The following is a 13,958-nucleotide window of genomic DNA, read 5'->3' as shown; positions in this document are numbered from 1 at the left end:
ATTAGTTACCATCACCTGTAGAAAAGTCTGGAACTCTCAGATAAGTTCAAATCCTGGCTCAGCCACTCATGACCATTTGTGGTTGTCCTTCTCCCAGCCTCAGGCATCTTCTCTGTAATGGGCTCGAAAACTCTCTTGACCTCACAAGAGTGTTCTGAGGTTTAGGGGCAATGAATGACCCCTGTGGGACATTTGTCACAAGATCAGGACCACAGGAAGTGCTCAGTAATAATAATAGGGCTTCTGAAGCCCCTCCATGTACCCAGCATTTTGTATTTACCCACTTCTTTGACGTAGTAGGTGCTGTTCTTCTCCCCATTTAACAGATGAGGAAGCTGAGGCCCAGAGAGGTGAGGTGATTGGCCCACAGGGAGGACAGGGGAGTGGTTAGGATTGTTTTATGGTGAATTTGGCTCTCTCGGTCGACCCAGGTGGTTGGCGCAGGGGCTCTACTCTCAGGTAGTCCTAGGAGTCAGCTCTGGCTTTACTTTACTGTTTGTTGGCCAATAAAGGCCTTCTAGGCCTCAGTCCCCCCCCGCCCCTGCACTGTGGGGATGGGATCCTGACAGAGCGCAGGAAGCATCCGGCACTCAGGAAGCAATGGGTGGGGAATGCCTGGGTGGCTCAGTGGGTTAAATCCTCTGCCTTCAGCTCAGGTCATGATCCCAGGGTCCTGGGATCGAGCCCCACATCGGGCTCTCTGCTCCCAGGGAAGCCTGCTTTCTCCTCTCTCTCTGCCTGCTTGTGATCTCTGTCTGTCAAATAAATTTTAAAAATCTTAAAAAAAAAAAAAAAAAAAAAAGGAAGGAATGGGTGGGGTTAGCTGATGGTAATGCTCACGTTCTTCTTCTCAGAGCCCCGGACCCAGGAGGCCCAAGGAGCTGGCCGAGACCCTGAGGTGAGCATTGGCCGGTGCCACATGCCCACCCCCCTCCCCACCAATCCCTCCCCGGCCTGCTTGGAGCCTCATGCCCTGGTCTCTTCCTGACAGGTAGCAAGACCCCAGAGGAAGGGTGTGAGCCCCGCAGAGGACTGTGCCTGTGCTACACCCCAGGCTGGGCTCCTGTTAGGCGGGGGTGCCTGTGCCCAGGCAGCGGTGAGAGGAAGGGGTGGGGGGCCCTTCTCCTGTTCTGATATCCGTCTTGGCCTCTCCCTCCACACCTGGCTTCCTCCTCGCCACTCTCCTGGCCTCAAGCCTCCCTTCCTGTCCCCCACAGGCTCAGAGGCAGCTGCTCCATGCAGAGCTAAAGCTGGTTCTGCAGCAGAAGGGAGAGAGGAAGCAGGAGCCTGGGGCTCGGGTGACTCCCAGCTGTGCCATGGAGGCCAGGAGCCGGAGCGCTGAGGTGAGCACTCACATGCCCTGCAAGGGGAACCTGGGGGCGGGGGGCAGGTAGGGGGCACAGACTGAGGCAGCAAGAAGACACTTCCTGGTTTCTCTGTGCCTCAGTCTCCCCATCCGTGAAATAGAAATAGTGACAGTGCCTATTTTATAGGTCACTGGGAGGAAAAGAATTTGAACATATGGAAAGTGCTTAGCAGTGCCTGGTACAAACTGAGAGTCCAAGCAGCGAATTCATTGGGGGCTTAACGGAGTTATATTAATAACGGGCTAAAGAAAATTGGGCAGAAACTTTTTGTTGGAAGAGGCAGGCTGCTATGGGGGTTAAATACGTGAGCTTTGAGCTCCTGGGCTTAAATGCCAACCCCCCACTTTGGTTGTGCAGCTCCAAACAGGGGACCTGACCTCTCAAACCCTGTTTTCCCATTGGTGAAATGGGACAATGGTCACTGTTATGGCGCTAGAGGACCCGCATCGACCACTTCGTACAGGATGCTAGGCACAGACTGGGTCTACTTTTCCCGGAGCCAAGCTGAATCCGAGGGGTGGCAGGCCGGGGGGAAGGCCAAGGAGGTCACTCACTGCCTCCAGGATGGCCTAGGGGCTCTGAGGTCACAGACGGGGGTTTAAGCCTAGCTGCTTAACTCTGCTGTGTGGCATTAGGCAAATCACTCCGCTTCTCTTTACCTTTGTGTCTGTCCGTGCTGTGAGGAGGATGAAATGAGATGCTGTAGGTAAAATGCTTAGCCCAGGGCCTTGGGGAGGTGGTCATGTTCCTGCTGTTCCCAGCTGCCTCTACAACTCTTCTCACCTCCTCTCAACATGCTCCTCCCAGCCCTCTAGTCCCAGGGCCACTGCCAGCCTCGACCTGCTGCCGTAACCCTCTCCAAGCCCTGGGCTCAACTCCAATCTACCCAGTCCCGATGCCCCGCCCATTACAGCATCCTCGGATCCCTGTTGCTTCAGGTCTCAGCTCACAGGGACTCCTTCCGTAAACCCATGTCACCCATGGGCCCAGAGAGGGCAAAGTTCTCCCCCAGAAACACACAGCAGATTGAGTTCCTAGACCGGTGTGGAACTGGGGTCTCTCACGGCCTTTTCTAAATCCCGGATGTGAATCCCGACGGGCGCTGCTGGGCCAGGGCCAGGACAGCACCATTTAAAGTGAATACCAGGAATGCCATGTCTGCTGGTCCACTACTCATCACCCACGCACCCCTCTTCTTCACTGGATTCTCTCTCCCAAAGGCGTTATGCAGGTCTTGGGGTCACAGAGTCCACAATAGGGCATAGTCTCACAAGCGTTCAGGCCTCTGAAGAGCCCAGTCTCAACCTCCCCCCTTCATCCTGCACCACTTAAAGATCCAGCACTTTCCTCGGAAGCCCATCCTCACCCCACCCCTTGCTGGGCTGTTTTTAAAGCCTTTTTCCATACCTCAGTCCCACCCTATGGATCCCCGCCTTACCTTCCTGTATTACTCTCTTGCCACACCCCTCCCAGATTTTTGGCCCCTCCTCTGTGGCCTGAGCTCTACCTGCGCGAGCGGTCTGTTCACAAGCCCAACCCCTAGCCTCGCCCCCGAACTGGTCCCGCCCCCGAGAACAGAGCCCGCCCTATCGGGCCCTCCCCTCTCGCACATACCCCCGCTCCCCCCGCCTCGCTACTCGGCTTCTCGTCTATAACCCCGCCCCTTCGACCCCGGCCCCAGGGCTCCGGCCGACAGCAGTGGACCGAGCCGTTGAGCCTTGCCGCTGGTGCGAGAGAGCAGGCGGCCCTCGCGCTTCCTCAAAGGGAAGATGTCGGAGTGGGTGGGCCCGCACGGCTGGCCGGAGCCGCGCGCAGGGTCGTGTAACTGGAGGACCCTTTTAAGAGCCGCTTTTAAGCGCGATGCCGGACTCTGGGCGAGGTCCGGCACCAGCGCCCCATGGCGACCCCTCGCTGCCCTCCGCAGGAGCTGAGGCGGGCGGAGTTGGTGGAGATCATCGTGGAGACTGAGGCGCAGACCGGGGTCAGCGGTATCAACGTAGCAGGCGGCGGCAAAGAGGGAATCTTTGTCCGCGAGCTTCGGGAGGACTCGCCCGCGGCCAGGAGCCTCAGCCTGCAGGAAGGTGGGCGGGCCGGGAGCTTGCGGCGGGGCCTTTCGGAGGCGGCGCCTTTCGGAGGCGGCGGGGTTAGGAGTGCGCCCCAGGTCCCGGCCGTGGCCTGCTCCCAGGAGGCGGGGAGAGTGGCTTGGGGCGGGGCTTTGTGTGTCCGCCTGGCAGTGGCTAAGAGCGGGCTCTGGAGGCTCATATAGTGTCGGTTTGACTTCGAGATCTGCAGCTAGCTTGTGATCTTATGTGCCTTGGGTTTTCCATCTCGAAGATGGGAATAATTCTAGTACTCACCTCGCAGGGTTATTACGTGGATCAAGTGAGTCAGTAGTTGAAAATGCTTAGCGCATAGCTAAGTGGCACACAGTAAGCACCGTGTAAGCACTAGTTATTTTTGTTTTTGGGCCTGGAGAAAAGAGGTGGAGTTAACTTGGAGGGAGTCTTAGTAAGTAAGGGATATTTTAAGTGACATGGATGAGGCCGATGTGATTTATTCATGCAACAACTATTTACTAAGTGCCTTCTATTTCCAGATACGATTCTAGGTGCTTGGGCTACTATAGTGAACAAAACAGAACACACTCTCTGCATTTATGCTTACTTTCTAGAAGGGAGAGATATATTTGACCAAAATATGTAAAACACATAGTAAACTAGAAGGCATTGTGTGCTGTGCGTGCCTGTAGGACAGTTGTATTTTTAAATAGGGTGAGCCAGGAAGGGAGGAAAGGCCCGGTGGAGGGAAGGGAGTGAGCTGTATGGCCATCTGGTTTTCAGAGGGCTTCATAGGCCATGGTGAGAATTTTGGCTTTTAATCTGGGAAGGTTGTGAGTGGGACAGCACAGAACTCCCTGCTTGTGCATGTACTCTCTCTCAAACAAATAAAATCTTTAAAACGTTTTTATTTTTATATTTTTATTTTTTAAGATTTTTATTTATTTGACACAGAAGAGAAAGCACAGGCAGGAGGAGCAGCAGGCAGAGGGAGAGGGAGAGGGAGAGGGAGAAGCAGACTCCCCACTGAGCAGGGAGCCGGATATAGGGCTCAATCCCAGAACCCTGGGATCATGACCTGAGCCAAAGGCAGCTGCTTAACCATCTGAGCCACCCAGGCGCCCTAAGACTTTTTTTTTTTTTTTTAACTTTATTTGAAAGAGTGAGAACTAGCAGGGGTGGGGGGAGGAGCAGAGGAAGAGGGAGAAGCAGATTCCCCAGTAATCAGAGAGCCTGATGTGGACTCAATCCCAGGATCCTGGGATCATGACCTGAGCCAAAAGCAGATGCTTAACCAAGTGAGCCACCCAGGTGCCCCAAGATAACTTTAAATAAATAAGTACACACACACACACACACACACACACACACACACACACACACACAGAGGCTACTCTGATTATCCAGGTAAGACATGGTGATGTTCAGACACAAAACAGTGTTAATGGGCATGAAGAGAAAGGTTTGGATTCTGGATATATTTTATTTTATTTATTATTTTTTTTTCTGGATATATTTTAAAGGAGGAGCCTTCAGGACTGGATATGGGGTGTGATGAAAAGAGAAGGGTCAAGGATGTGTCCAGGGATTCTTGACCTGAGGTTGGAGTTGCTAGTTCCACAAATGGGCAACACTGGGGCTGGAGCTTGTTTGGAGTAAGGCCAGAACAGTTTGGATCTGTCAAGTGAAGGATATCTGTTGGATGCCATGGTGAAGCTGTGGAGGGGGAAGTGGATATATGAGTCTAGAATGGAGGGGAGAGTGCTGGACTGGAGAAATGGACTTGGGAGTTGTCAGCCCATTTATGGTCTTTAAACTCCTAATCTGGGTGAGCTTCCTAAAGGGGTGAATATAGCATGGAGACAGAGATGAGAAGGGGCCCAAGACCTGAGCTCTGGGACAGTGTGTCATTAAGAGATCCAGGAGGTGGGGAGGCTGAGAAGAAACCTCCAGGAGGTTCTAGAGGGTGTGTCTTACCCTGGAACCCAAGCCAGACAAATGAATGAAGGAGAGAGTGATGTTAGGTCAAAGTCTGTGAGGTCCCCTCAAATCAAGTCTGGGACTTGATCACTGGGCTTAGCTATACAGACGTATGGGACCTTGAGAGGGGCCATTCAAGTTTCTGGAAACGGGTGTCAGAAGTGTGATTGGAGACGTGGAAAGTGATGCAGCTAGACAACTCAGTGCATTTGTCATTAAGGTGAACAGATAAATGGAGCAGGAGCTCCAGGAGTGAGGTCAAGATAACTTTTCCTATGGGGCAAATAATGGTATGTTGTATGCATATGGGGATAACACAGAAGAAAGGGACAAATTGGTGATGTGGGGAGAGAGGGGAGAACTGCTGGAGGATGTCCCTGAGAAGGTGGTGGAAAGGCTGACCTGAGTTGGAAGTGGGGACGGTTCATCCTTAGAAATAGGTGGAGAGTGGAGTGAATAGCCACAGGAACTGGGGGGTGAGTATGGCGTGGAAGATTCTGGAAGGTCTGATTCTGTCCTCTCAGTAAACAAAGTCAATATCTTAAAATGTGAGAATAGGGGAGTGCATGAGTGGCTCCACTGGCTAAATTTCTGCCTTGGGGTTAGGTCATGATCCCAGAGTTTTGAGATCAAGCCCTGAGTCCAGCTCCCTGGTCAGCAGGGACTCTGTTTCTCCCTCTCCCTCTGCCCCTCTGCCCACTTACTTGTGTGCTTTCTTGCTCTCTTAAATAAATGAACAAAATCTTTAAAAAATAAAATAAAATGTGAGAATGGGGAGGGTGCCTGGATGGCTCAGTCGTCTGGGCGGGGGGGGGGGGGGGTGTCTGTCCTCCACTCAGGTCATGATCCCAGCGTCTTAGGATCAAGGTCCACATGGAGCTCCCTGCCCAACGGAGAGCCTGTTTTTCCTTCTCCTCCCTGCTTGTTCTCTCTGTTGCTATCTCTGTCTCTCTCTCAAATAAATAAATAAAATCTTTATAAAAAATAAAGTAAAATGTGAGAATGGGGGAGGGAAGTGGAAAGGCAATGGGCGTGGCTTGGATGGGAGGGGATTTGTTCGGCAGGGGCGGGGCTAAGGCCATGGGGCGGGGCTTCACCTGAGCCTGTCTGGATCTCAAACTGGGAGGACTTCGCTTCTCAAGTCTGTACTGGGGGTGGGGGCGGGGAGGATAGGCGGGGCCAAGGTTTGGGGCCCGCCAGCCTTGCTGAGGTCGCTCCAGGGAAGTGGGTGGAACCAGGCCTAGGTGGAGCCAGCAGATGCCCACGCCCTGCCCACATCCACCTTGCCTACAGGAGACCAACTACTGAGCGCCCGTGTGTTCTTCGAGAATTTCAAGTACGAGGACGCACTACGTCTGCTGCAATGTGCCGAGCCTTACAAGGTCTCCTTCTGTCTGAAGCGCACTGTGCCCACCGGGGACCTGGCGCTGCGGCCTGGCACCGTGGCCGGCTACGAGATCAAGGGCCCACGGGCCAAGGTGGCCAAGCTGGTACGCGTGCTTAGCCCGGCGCCGGCTCTGGACTGCCCCAGCGATCCAGTCTCTGCGCCCTGAGCCCTACTCTTCCACACCGTGGGCCGTCTTATCACTAACCCAACGCTAATCCCACTGTCTGCCTTCTGTTCTCTACCCCTAAACTCCTCCCTGGGGAGGGGGACCCACCTGTCTCAGACCAGGGCCTTTACCCACTTTGGAGAGCTATTAGCTCTAGGCTTGCCGGTAGTCCTGAACCAGGGAACTCCAAACCAGCAAGGCCAGGTTCAAGCCTGAGTGCTGCTAACTTACTGCTGAGTGACCCTGGACCAGTTTCTTTCCCTTTCTGGGCCTCAGTTTCCCCATCTCTAGAATGAAGGTATTGGGGAAAATCCTGGATGAGGACCTAGTAGTCTTGGGTCCCAGTTCCTACACTCCTGTTGACTCATTGTCAGCTGCTAAATGAATGTCTGTGCCTTACCGGGGCAGTAATTGTGAAATGACAGGAAGGAAGTGGGGCTGGTGTTTTGGGGACAAGATGCTTCATCCAACACATCCCCAGCCTGGTGCAATGCCAGATGGGGTTGCCCCTGTCTTCCCCGAGCCTCCCACTGTCCCACTGCCTCCCGCATCTCTCCTCTCTCCCCAGAACATCCAGAGTCTGTCCCCCGTGAAGAAGAAGAAGATGGTGATGCCCGGGGCCCTGGGGGCCCCTGCAGACCTGGCCCCTGTTGACGTCGAATTCTCCTTTCCCAAGTTCTCCCGTCTGCGTCGGGGCCTCAAAGCCGAGGCTCCCAAGGGTCCCGTCCCAGCTGCCCCAGCCCGCCGGCGCCTCCAGCTGCCTCGGCTGCGCGTCCGAGAAGTGGCAGAAGAGGCCCAGGCAGCCCGGCTGGCCGCTGCTGCTCCTCCCCCAAGGAAAGCCAAAGTGGAGGCTGAGGTGGCAGCAGGAGCCCGTTTCACAGCCCCCCAGGTGGAGTTGGTTGGGCCCCGGCTGCCAGGCGCCGAGGTCGGTGTCCCCCAGGTCTCAGCCCCCAAGGGACTGGGAGAGGTGGCTCTCCACCTGCCAAGCCTTGGACTAGGAGCCCCCACTGCCCCTGCTGTGGAGCCTGTGGCCCTAGGGATCCAGGTCCCCCAAGTGGAGCTGCCCACCTTACCATCGCTCCCCACTCTGCCCACACTTCCCTGCCTGGAAACCCGGGAAGGGGCTGCGGCCGTGACGGTGCCCACTCTGGATGTGGCAGCGCCTGCCATAGGAGTGGACCTGGCCTTGCCAGGTGTGGAGGTGGAGGCCCGAGGAGAGGCACCTGAGGTGGCCCTGAAGATGCCCCGCCTCAGTTTTCCCCGATTCGGGACTCGAGCAAAGGAAGTCGCCGAGGCCAAGGTGGCCAAGGGCAGCCCTGAGGCCAGGGTGAAGGGGCCCAGACTTCGGATGCCCACCTTTGGGCTTTCGCTCCTGGAGCCCCGGCCGACTGCTGCCGAAGCTGCTGTCGAGAGCAAGCTGAAGCTGCCCACCATCAAGATGCCCTCGTTTGGCCTTGGGGTCTCAGCCCCTGAGGTCAAGGTGCCCAAAGGGCCTGAGGTGAAGCTCCCGAAGTTGCCGGAGATGGCCGTGCCAAGGTGCGGCTCCCCGACGTTCAGCTCCCCAAAGTCCCCGAGATGAAGCTCGACGAGATGAAGCTCCCAAAGGTGCCAGAGATGGCCGTGCCCGAGGTGCGGCTCCCCGACGTTCAGCTCCCCAAAGTCCCCGAGATGAAGCTCCCCGAGATGAAGCTCCCGAAGGTGCCAGAGATGGCCGTGCCCGAGGTGCGGCTCCCCGACGTGCAGCTCCCCAAAGCCCCCGAGATGAAGCTCCCCGAGATGAAGCTCCCGAAGGTGCCAGAGATGGCCGTGCCCGAGGTGCGGCTCCCCGACGTGCAGCTCCCCAAAGCCCCCGAGATGAAGCTCCCCGAGATGAAGCTCCCGAAGGTGCCAGAGATGGCCGTGCCCGAGGTGCGGCTCCCTGACGTGCACCTCCCCGAGATGAAGCTCCCGAAGGTGCCAGAGATGGCCGTGCCAGATGTGCAACTCCCAGAGGTAGGCCTCCCCAAAGTGTCAGAGATGAAGCTCCCGAAGGTGCCGGAGATGGCTGTGCCCGAGGTGCGGCTCCCCGACGTGCAGCTGCCGAAAGTCCCTGAGATGAAGCTCCCCGAGATGAAGCTCCCTGAGATGAAACTGCCAGAGATAAAACTCCCCAAGGTGCCCGAGATGGCTGTGCCCGAGGTCCACCTCCCGGAGGTGCAGCTGCCAAAGGTGTCAGAGATTCGACTGCCAGAAATGCAGGTGCCCAAGGTCCCAGAGGTGCATCTTCCGAAGGCGCCCGAGGTGAAGCTGCCCAAGGCTCCGGAGGTGCAGCTAAAAGCCGAGCAGGCAGAGGGGATGGAATTTGGCTTCAAGATGCCCAAGATGACCATGCCCAAGCTAGGGAGGGCAGAGTCTCCATTGCAAAGCAAGGCAGGCGAGGCAGGGGCTGAGGTCTCTGGGAAGCGGGTGACACTGCCCTGTCTGCAGCCAGAGGTAGGTCCCGAGGCTCGTGTGGGCGTCCCCACTCTCACACTGCCCTCCGTGGAGCTAGACCTGCCGAGGGCCCTCAGCCTGGAGGGGCAGGTCCCAGCAGCCGAAGTGGGCAAGGTGGAGCGGGCAGAGGGCCCTGGGGTGGCCGCAGGGGTCGGGGAAGTGGCCTTCCGAATGCCCTCTGTTGAAATCGTCACGCCACAGTTGCCCACTGTGGAAGTAGAGGAGGGGCGGCTTGAGGTGATGGAGATGAAAGTCAAGCCCTCCTCCAAGTTCTCCCTGCCCAAGTTTGGACTCTCGGGGCCCAAGGTGGCCAAGGCAGAGGCTGAGGGGGCTGGGCGAGCCACCAAGCTGAAGGTGTCCAAGTTCGCCATCTCACTCCCCAAGGCCCGAGCGGGGACTGAGGCTGAAGTGAAAGGGGCAGGGGAGGCAGGCCTGCTGCCTGCCCTCGATCTGTCCATCCCGCAGCTCAGCCTGGACGCCCGTCTGCCCACAGGCAAGGTGGAGGTGGCAGGGGCTGACGTCAAGGTCAAGGGGCCGAGGTTTGTCCTGCCCAAGTTTGGGGTCAGGGGCCGGGATGCTGAGGCAGGAGAACTAGCGCCAGGGGTGGCCGAGTTGGAGGGCAAGGGCTGGGGTTGGGATGGGAAGGTGAAGATGCCCAAGTTGAAGATGCCCTCCTTTGGGCTGGCTCGGGGGAAGGAAGCTGAAATCCAGGGTGGGCATGTCAGCCCAGGAGAAAAGCCCGAGTCCGTGGCTGGGCAGCTTAAGATCCCTGAGGTGGAGCTGGTCACCCTGGGGGCCCAGGAGGAAGGGAGGGCTGAGGCGGTAGTAGCTGTCAGTGGCGAACGGCTGTCAGGCCCCCAAGTGTCCGTGACCAGGCCGGCAGGCACTGAGGGCCAGGAGGGGGCGCTGAGGATGCCCCTGGGCATCTCCCTGCCCCAGGTCGAGCTGTCTGGCTTCGGGGAGGCCGGCCTGGGCACCACCACTGGACCACAGGTCAAGGGTGCAGCCCTGTCAGTGGAGAGTGCAGCAGGCTACAGGGTCCAGGTGCCTCAGGTGACTTTGTCTCTGCCTGGAGCCCAGGTGGCAGGTGGCGAGCTGTTGGTAGGTGAGGGCGTCTTCAAGATGCCTGCTGTGTCGGTGCCCCAGGTTGAGCTGGACGTGGGGCTGGGCCGAGAGGCGCAGGTGGGTGAGGCAGCCACAGGCGAGGGGGGCTTGAGCCTGAAGATGCCCACACTGGGGGCCAGAGCTGAGGCTGGGGAAGAGGGGTCTGGAGACCAGTCCCCAGGGGCCGAGCGCACCTTCCACCTCTCACTACCCGACGTCGAGATCTCCCCACCCACCGTGGGTGGCCATGCTGAGTACCAGGTGGCAGAGGGCGACGGGGAGGCCGGACACAAGCTCAAGGTGCGGCTGCCCCGATTTGGCCTGGTTCGGGCCAAGGAGGGCGTTGAAGAGGGTGAGAAGACCAAGAGCCCCAAACTCAGGCTGCCACGAGTGGGCTTCAGCCAGAGCGAGGCAGTCCCTGGGGAGAGCTCCCCCAGCCCCGAGGAGGAAGAGGAGGAGGGTGGCGGGGAAGGGGCCTCTGGGCGCCGAGGCAGAGTCCGGGTCCGCTTGCCCCGTGTGGGCCTGGCCACCCCGTCTAAGGCCTCTCGGGGCCAGGAGGGCGAGGCAGCCCCCAAGTCCCCTGGTGGGGAGAAGTCACCCAAGTTCCGCTTCCCCCGGGTGTCCCTAAGCCCCAAGGCCCGGAGTGGGAGTGGGGACCAGGAAGAGGGTGGATTCCGGGTTCGGCTGCCCAGTGTGGGGTTTTCAGAGACAGGGGCTCCAGGCCCTGCCAGGATGGAGGGGGCTCAGGCTGCTGTCGTCTAAAGCCCCAGAGCAGAGGGAACGTCCCCTCCCATTCCCTATTCCTGCCTCCTTCTTGTTTTGTGTGTGAGATAACTAGCACTAACGCCTCAGAGGGCCGGGAGGTGGCTGACTGACCGGGACCGGGCCAGGGAGGCCTCATGCCTGGCTCACTGGCAGGAGGGCCTGTATCTTGCCGAACCATGTGAATAAAATAATCCAGAGGAGCCTTGTGTTGGGTTTCTTGTGTGTGTGTGTGTGTGTGTGTGTGTGTGTGGCGGAGGAACAGGGGAGGGTGGAGAGGGTGCAGGGAAAGAGGTCCCCAAGGAGGGGGCCTGCTGGAGCCTGGCCTGAGGAGGGCCTCTGTTGGCAGACACCGGGCCACCCCAGGTCTGAAGAGAGTCAGGAAAGATTAGCAGTGGGTCCTGCCCTAGCCATTCAGAACTCCCCAGGGCCTCTGAGCCAGATCCCTAGGCTGAGGCCTCTCCCACCAGGACCTCCCTGGGGGGCCCTGAGAGAGCAGCACAATTGCTACGCATGTGACCTCTGCTGGCCACCTTCTCCTCGACAAGGCCACCTCCACATCCCGGGGATTGCTTTCCTGTCTGGCAGGTTTGACTGCCCCATCCGGCCCGGCCCCACCCAGGAAGGCCCCTCCTGCTCCCTCTCCAGGCTCCAGTCCTCTTAGGACTAGGTCCCAGCGTCCTCAGCTCCCATCAGGGCTGGCTGGGCCTTGGCTCCCAGGGACCCATCCCCACGCAGGTCCTAAGCCCCCACCAAGGAGCTCCAGACTCCCCCGCATCTCTCTGCGGTGGCCCAGGCTGGGACAAGAAGATACTCTGTCCAGTCCCAAGTGTCCCCCTGACGCCCCAGTATCCGTCTGTCTGCTCTCCTCACATCCAGCCATGCCCTTGAGTTGTCACACACCACTGGCTTACTCTAGTATCTTCTCCATTAAAGCTGACCTCCCCTGGGTCACCACCTGGTCACGTGCTTTCTCGTCATCCCCACCAGACATGGCAGGAGTGACTTATACCTCTGGCGCATACTCTTTGCCCAGCCCTCCCCTCCCCCCACTTGGTGTTTCCCTCCCACTACGGCTGACCTGTCAGTGTCTATGGTGACTTCTCTATGGCCATGCTGAGGGCTTCCTCTGTCTCCCTTGTCCTGACTTCTCAGGGTCCCTTTCTCCTTTCTAAACACTCTCTTCTCTCTTCCCCACTCCTCTCTCTCCTCATGCCCGTTGGGCCCTCAGGACTCTTGTGAGGCCCTCAGCCACCTCCACCCCGTCCCCAGGCCATGTCACCCTCCCTGTGGTCCACATGGGAACCTAGTGTTCCTTGAGTGCCCCCGCTGGACGCGGCAGTGGTTCGGAGCTTGGGTCTAGAGTCAGACTGCTTGGGGTCAAAGCCTGTCGCTGGCACCCAACTGGGTGGCCTTCGGCATTTTTTCAACTTCTTTGCGTCTTTTCTCTTCCATAAATGTTGCTATTAAAATGTATGTTTAAGGGGGCGCCTGGGTGGCTCAGTGGGTTAAGCCGCTGCCTTAGGCTCGGGTCATGATCTCAGGGTCCTGGGATCGAGTCCCGCATCGGGCTCTCTGCTCGGCAGGGAGCCTGCTTCCCTCTCTCTCTCTCTCTCTGCCTGCCTCTCTGTCTACTTGTGATCTCTCTCTGTCAAATAAATAAATAAAATCTTAAAAAAAAATAAATAAAATGTATGTTTAAGGACGGGTTAAGGCTTCTAAAGCACTCCAGACTTGTCTAACCTGACATCAGCATCTGCTCCCCTAAGGTGTTCCTTATCCATGTCCCTGTTCCAGGGACCATCCCTGAGACCTGGGCCTTGTTCTGGATGGTTCCCTCTCCCCCACCAAACTATCAGTCCTATAGCCTGCCCTCCTGGCCGCCAGTCTCATACACCAGCCTCCCCCCCGCACGCCCTGCTCCAGGGTCCAGGCCTCCACTCTTGTCCCCTCTGATCCACTCTTATTTGCTCGATAGCTTTCTGACATTTAAATCTGACCCTGTACTCTCTTGCTCAGAGCCCTTCTGTGGCTCCCCAGGGCCCTCAGAGAGATGAGTCCAAACTCCTTAGCCTGGCATTCAAGACCCTTTACCAGCTGGCCTGGCTTGAGCCGCACCCCTCCCCCCATGGCATCCTTGGGTAGGGGCAGGTGTTTGCTCACATGGGGACACACACACACACACACACACACACACACACACACACACACATCCCCCAAGCTCTTCACCTCTGTTTAGGAATGTCCCAGTTCCCCCTGCCAGAGGTCCGGGATTGGACTTCCTTCTCTGTCGACCCTTCACCTGGCCAGCCCCTCCAGGATTCCGACGCTGGGGTGGGGGAGGGGGCTCCACCGGCCACCCCACCCCCCATTCCAGCCTGGGGCTCAGGTCTCCAACAACAGAACCAGAGCCACTCAGCAACGCTGGAACCCATTCGGGGGGGCCTGGGGCCCCTCGTCCCAAGCCAGGAGGGCTTCGGGGGAGGGGTGTGGCCCCTGGCAGACTGGCAGTGTGGCCCAGGGGGCTGGGGGGTGCCAGGGAGGTGGGCGTGAACCTCGAAGCGGGAGGCACGAGTGCGGTTCTCTTTCCCCCGCTGGGGGGGCCTCAGAGCCGGTGGCGGGCCGGAAGCCTTCGAAGGCAGAGCCTGTGGGGCGGGGGCAGT

General features: G+C 58.1%; 1 protein-coding gene across 1 annotated transcript; it reads left to right on the top strand.

Moving 5' to 3' along the window:
- The first annotated feature begins 859 nt into the window (after positions 1–859).
- Positions 860–11,496, top strand: LOC111161533 (periaxin). The gene is given in 7 exon segments (XM_022525261.1): positions 860–898; positions 992–1,096; positions 1,218–1,343; positions 3,292–3,448; positions 6,698–6,894; positions 7,526–8,489; positions 8,492–11,496. Coding segments are annotated over 5 exon segments (4,149 nt in total). The 5' UTR covers positions 860–898; positions 992–1,096; positions 1,218–1,316; the 3' UTR covers positions 11,296–11,496.
- The last annotated feature ends 2,462 nt before the right edge of the window (positions 11,497–13,958 follow it).

The sequence above is a fragment of the Enhydra lutris genome, unplaced genomic scaffold, assembly GCF_002288905.1.
Source record: "Enhydra lutris kenyoni isolate GAN:26980312 unplaced genomic scaffold, ASM228890v2 scaffoldscaffold85, whole genome shotgun sequence".
Lineage (NCBI taxonomy): Eukaryota > Metazoa > Chordata > Mammalia > Carnivora > Mustelidae > Enhydra > Enhydra lutris.
Note: the sequence above shows the minus strand (reverse complement) of the source record. Positions and strands in the feature narration are given on the sequence as shown.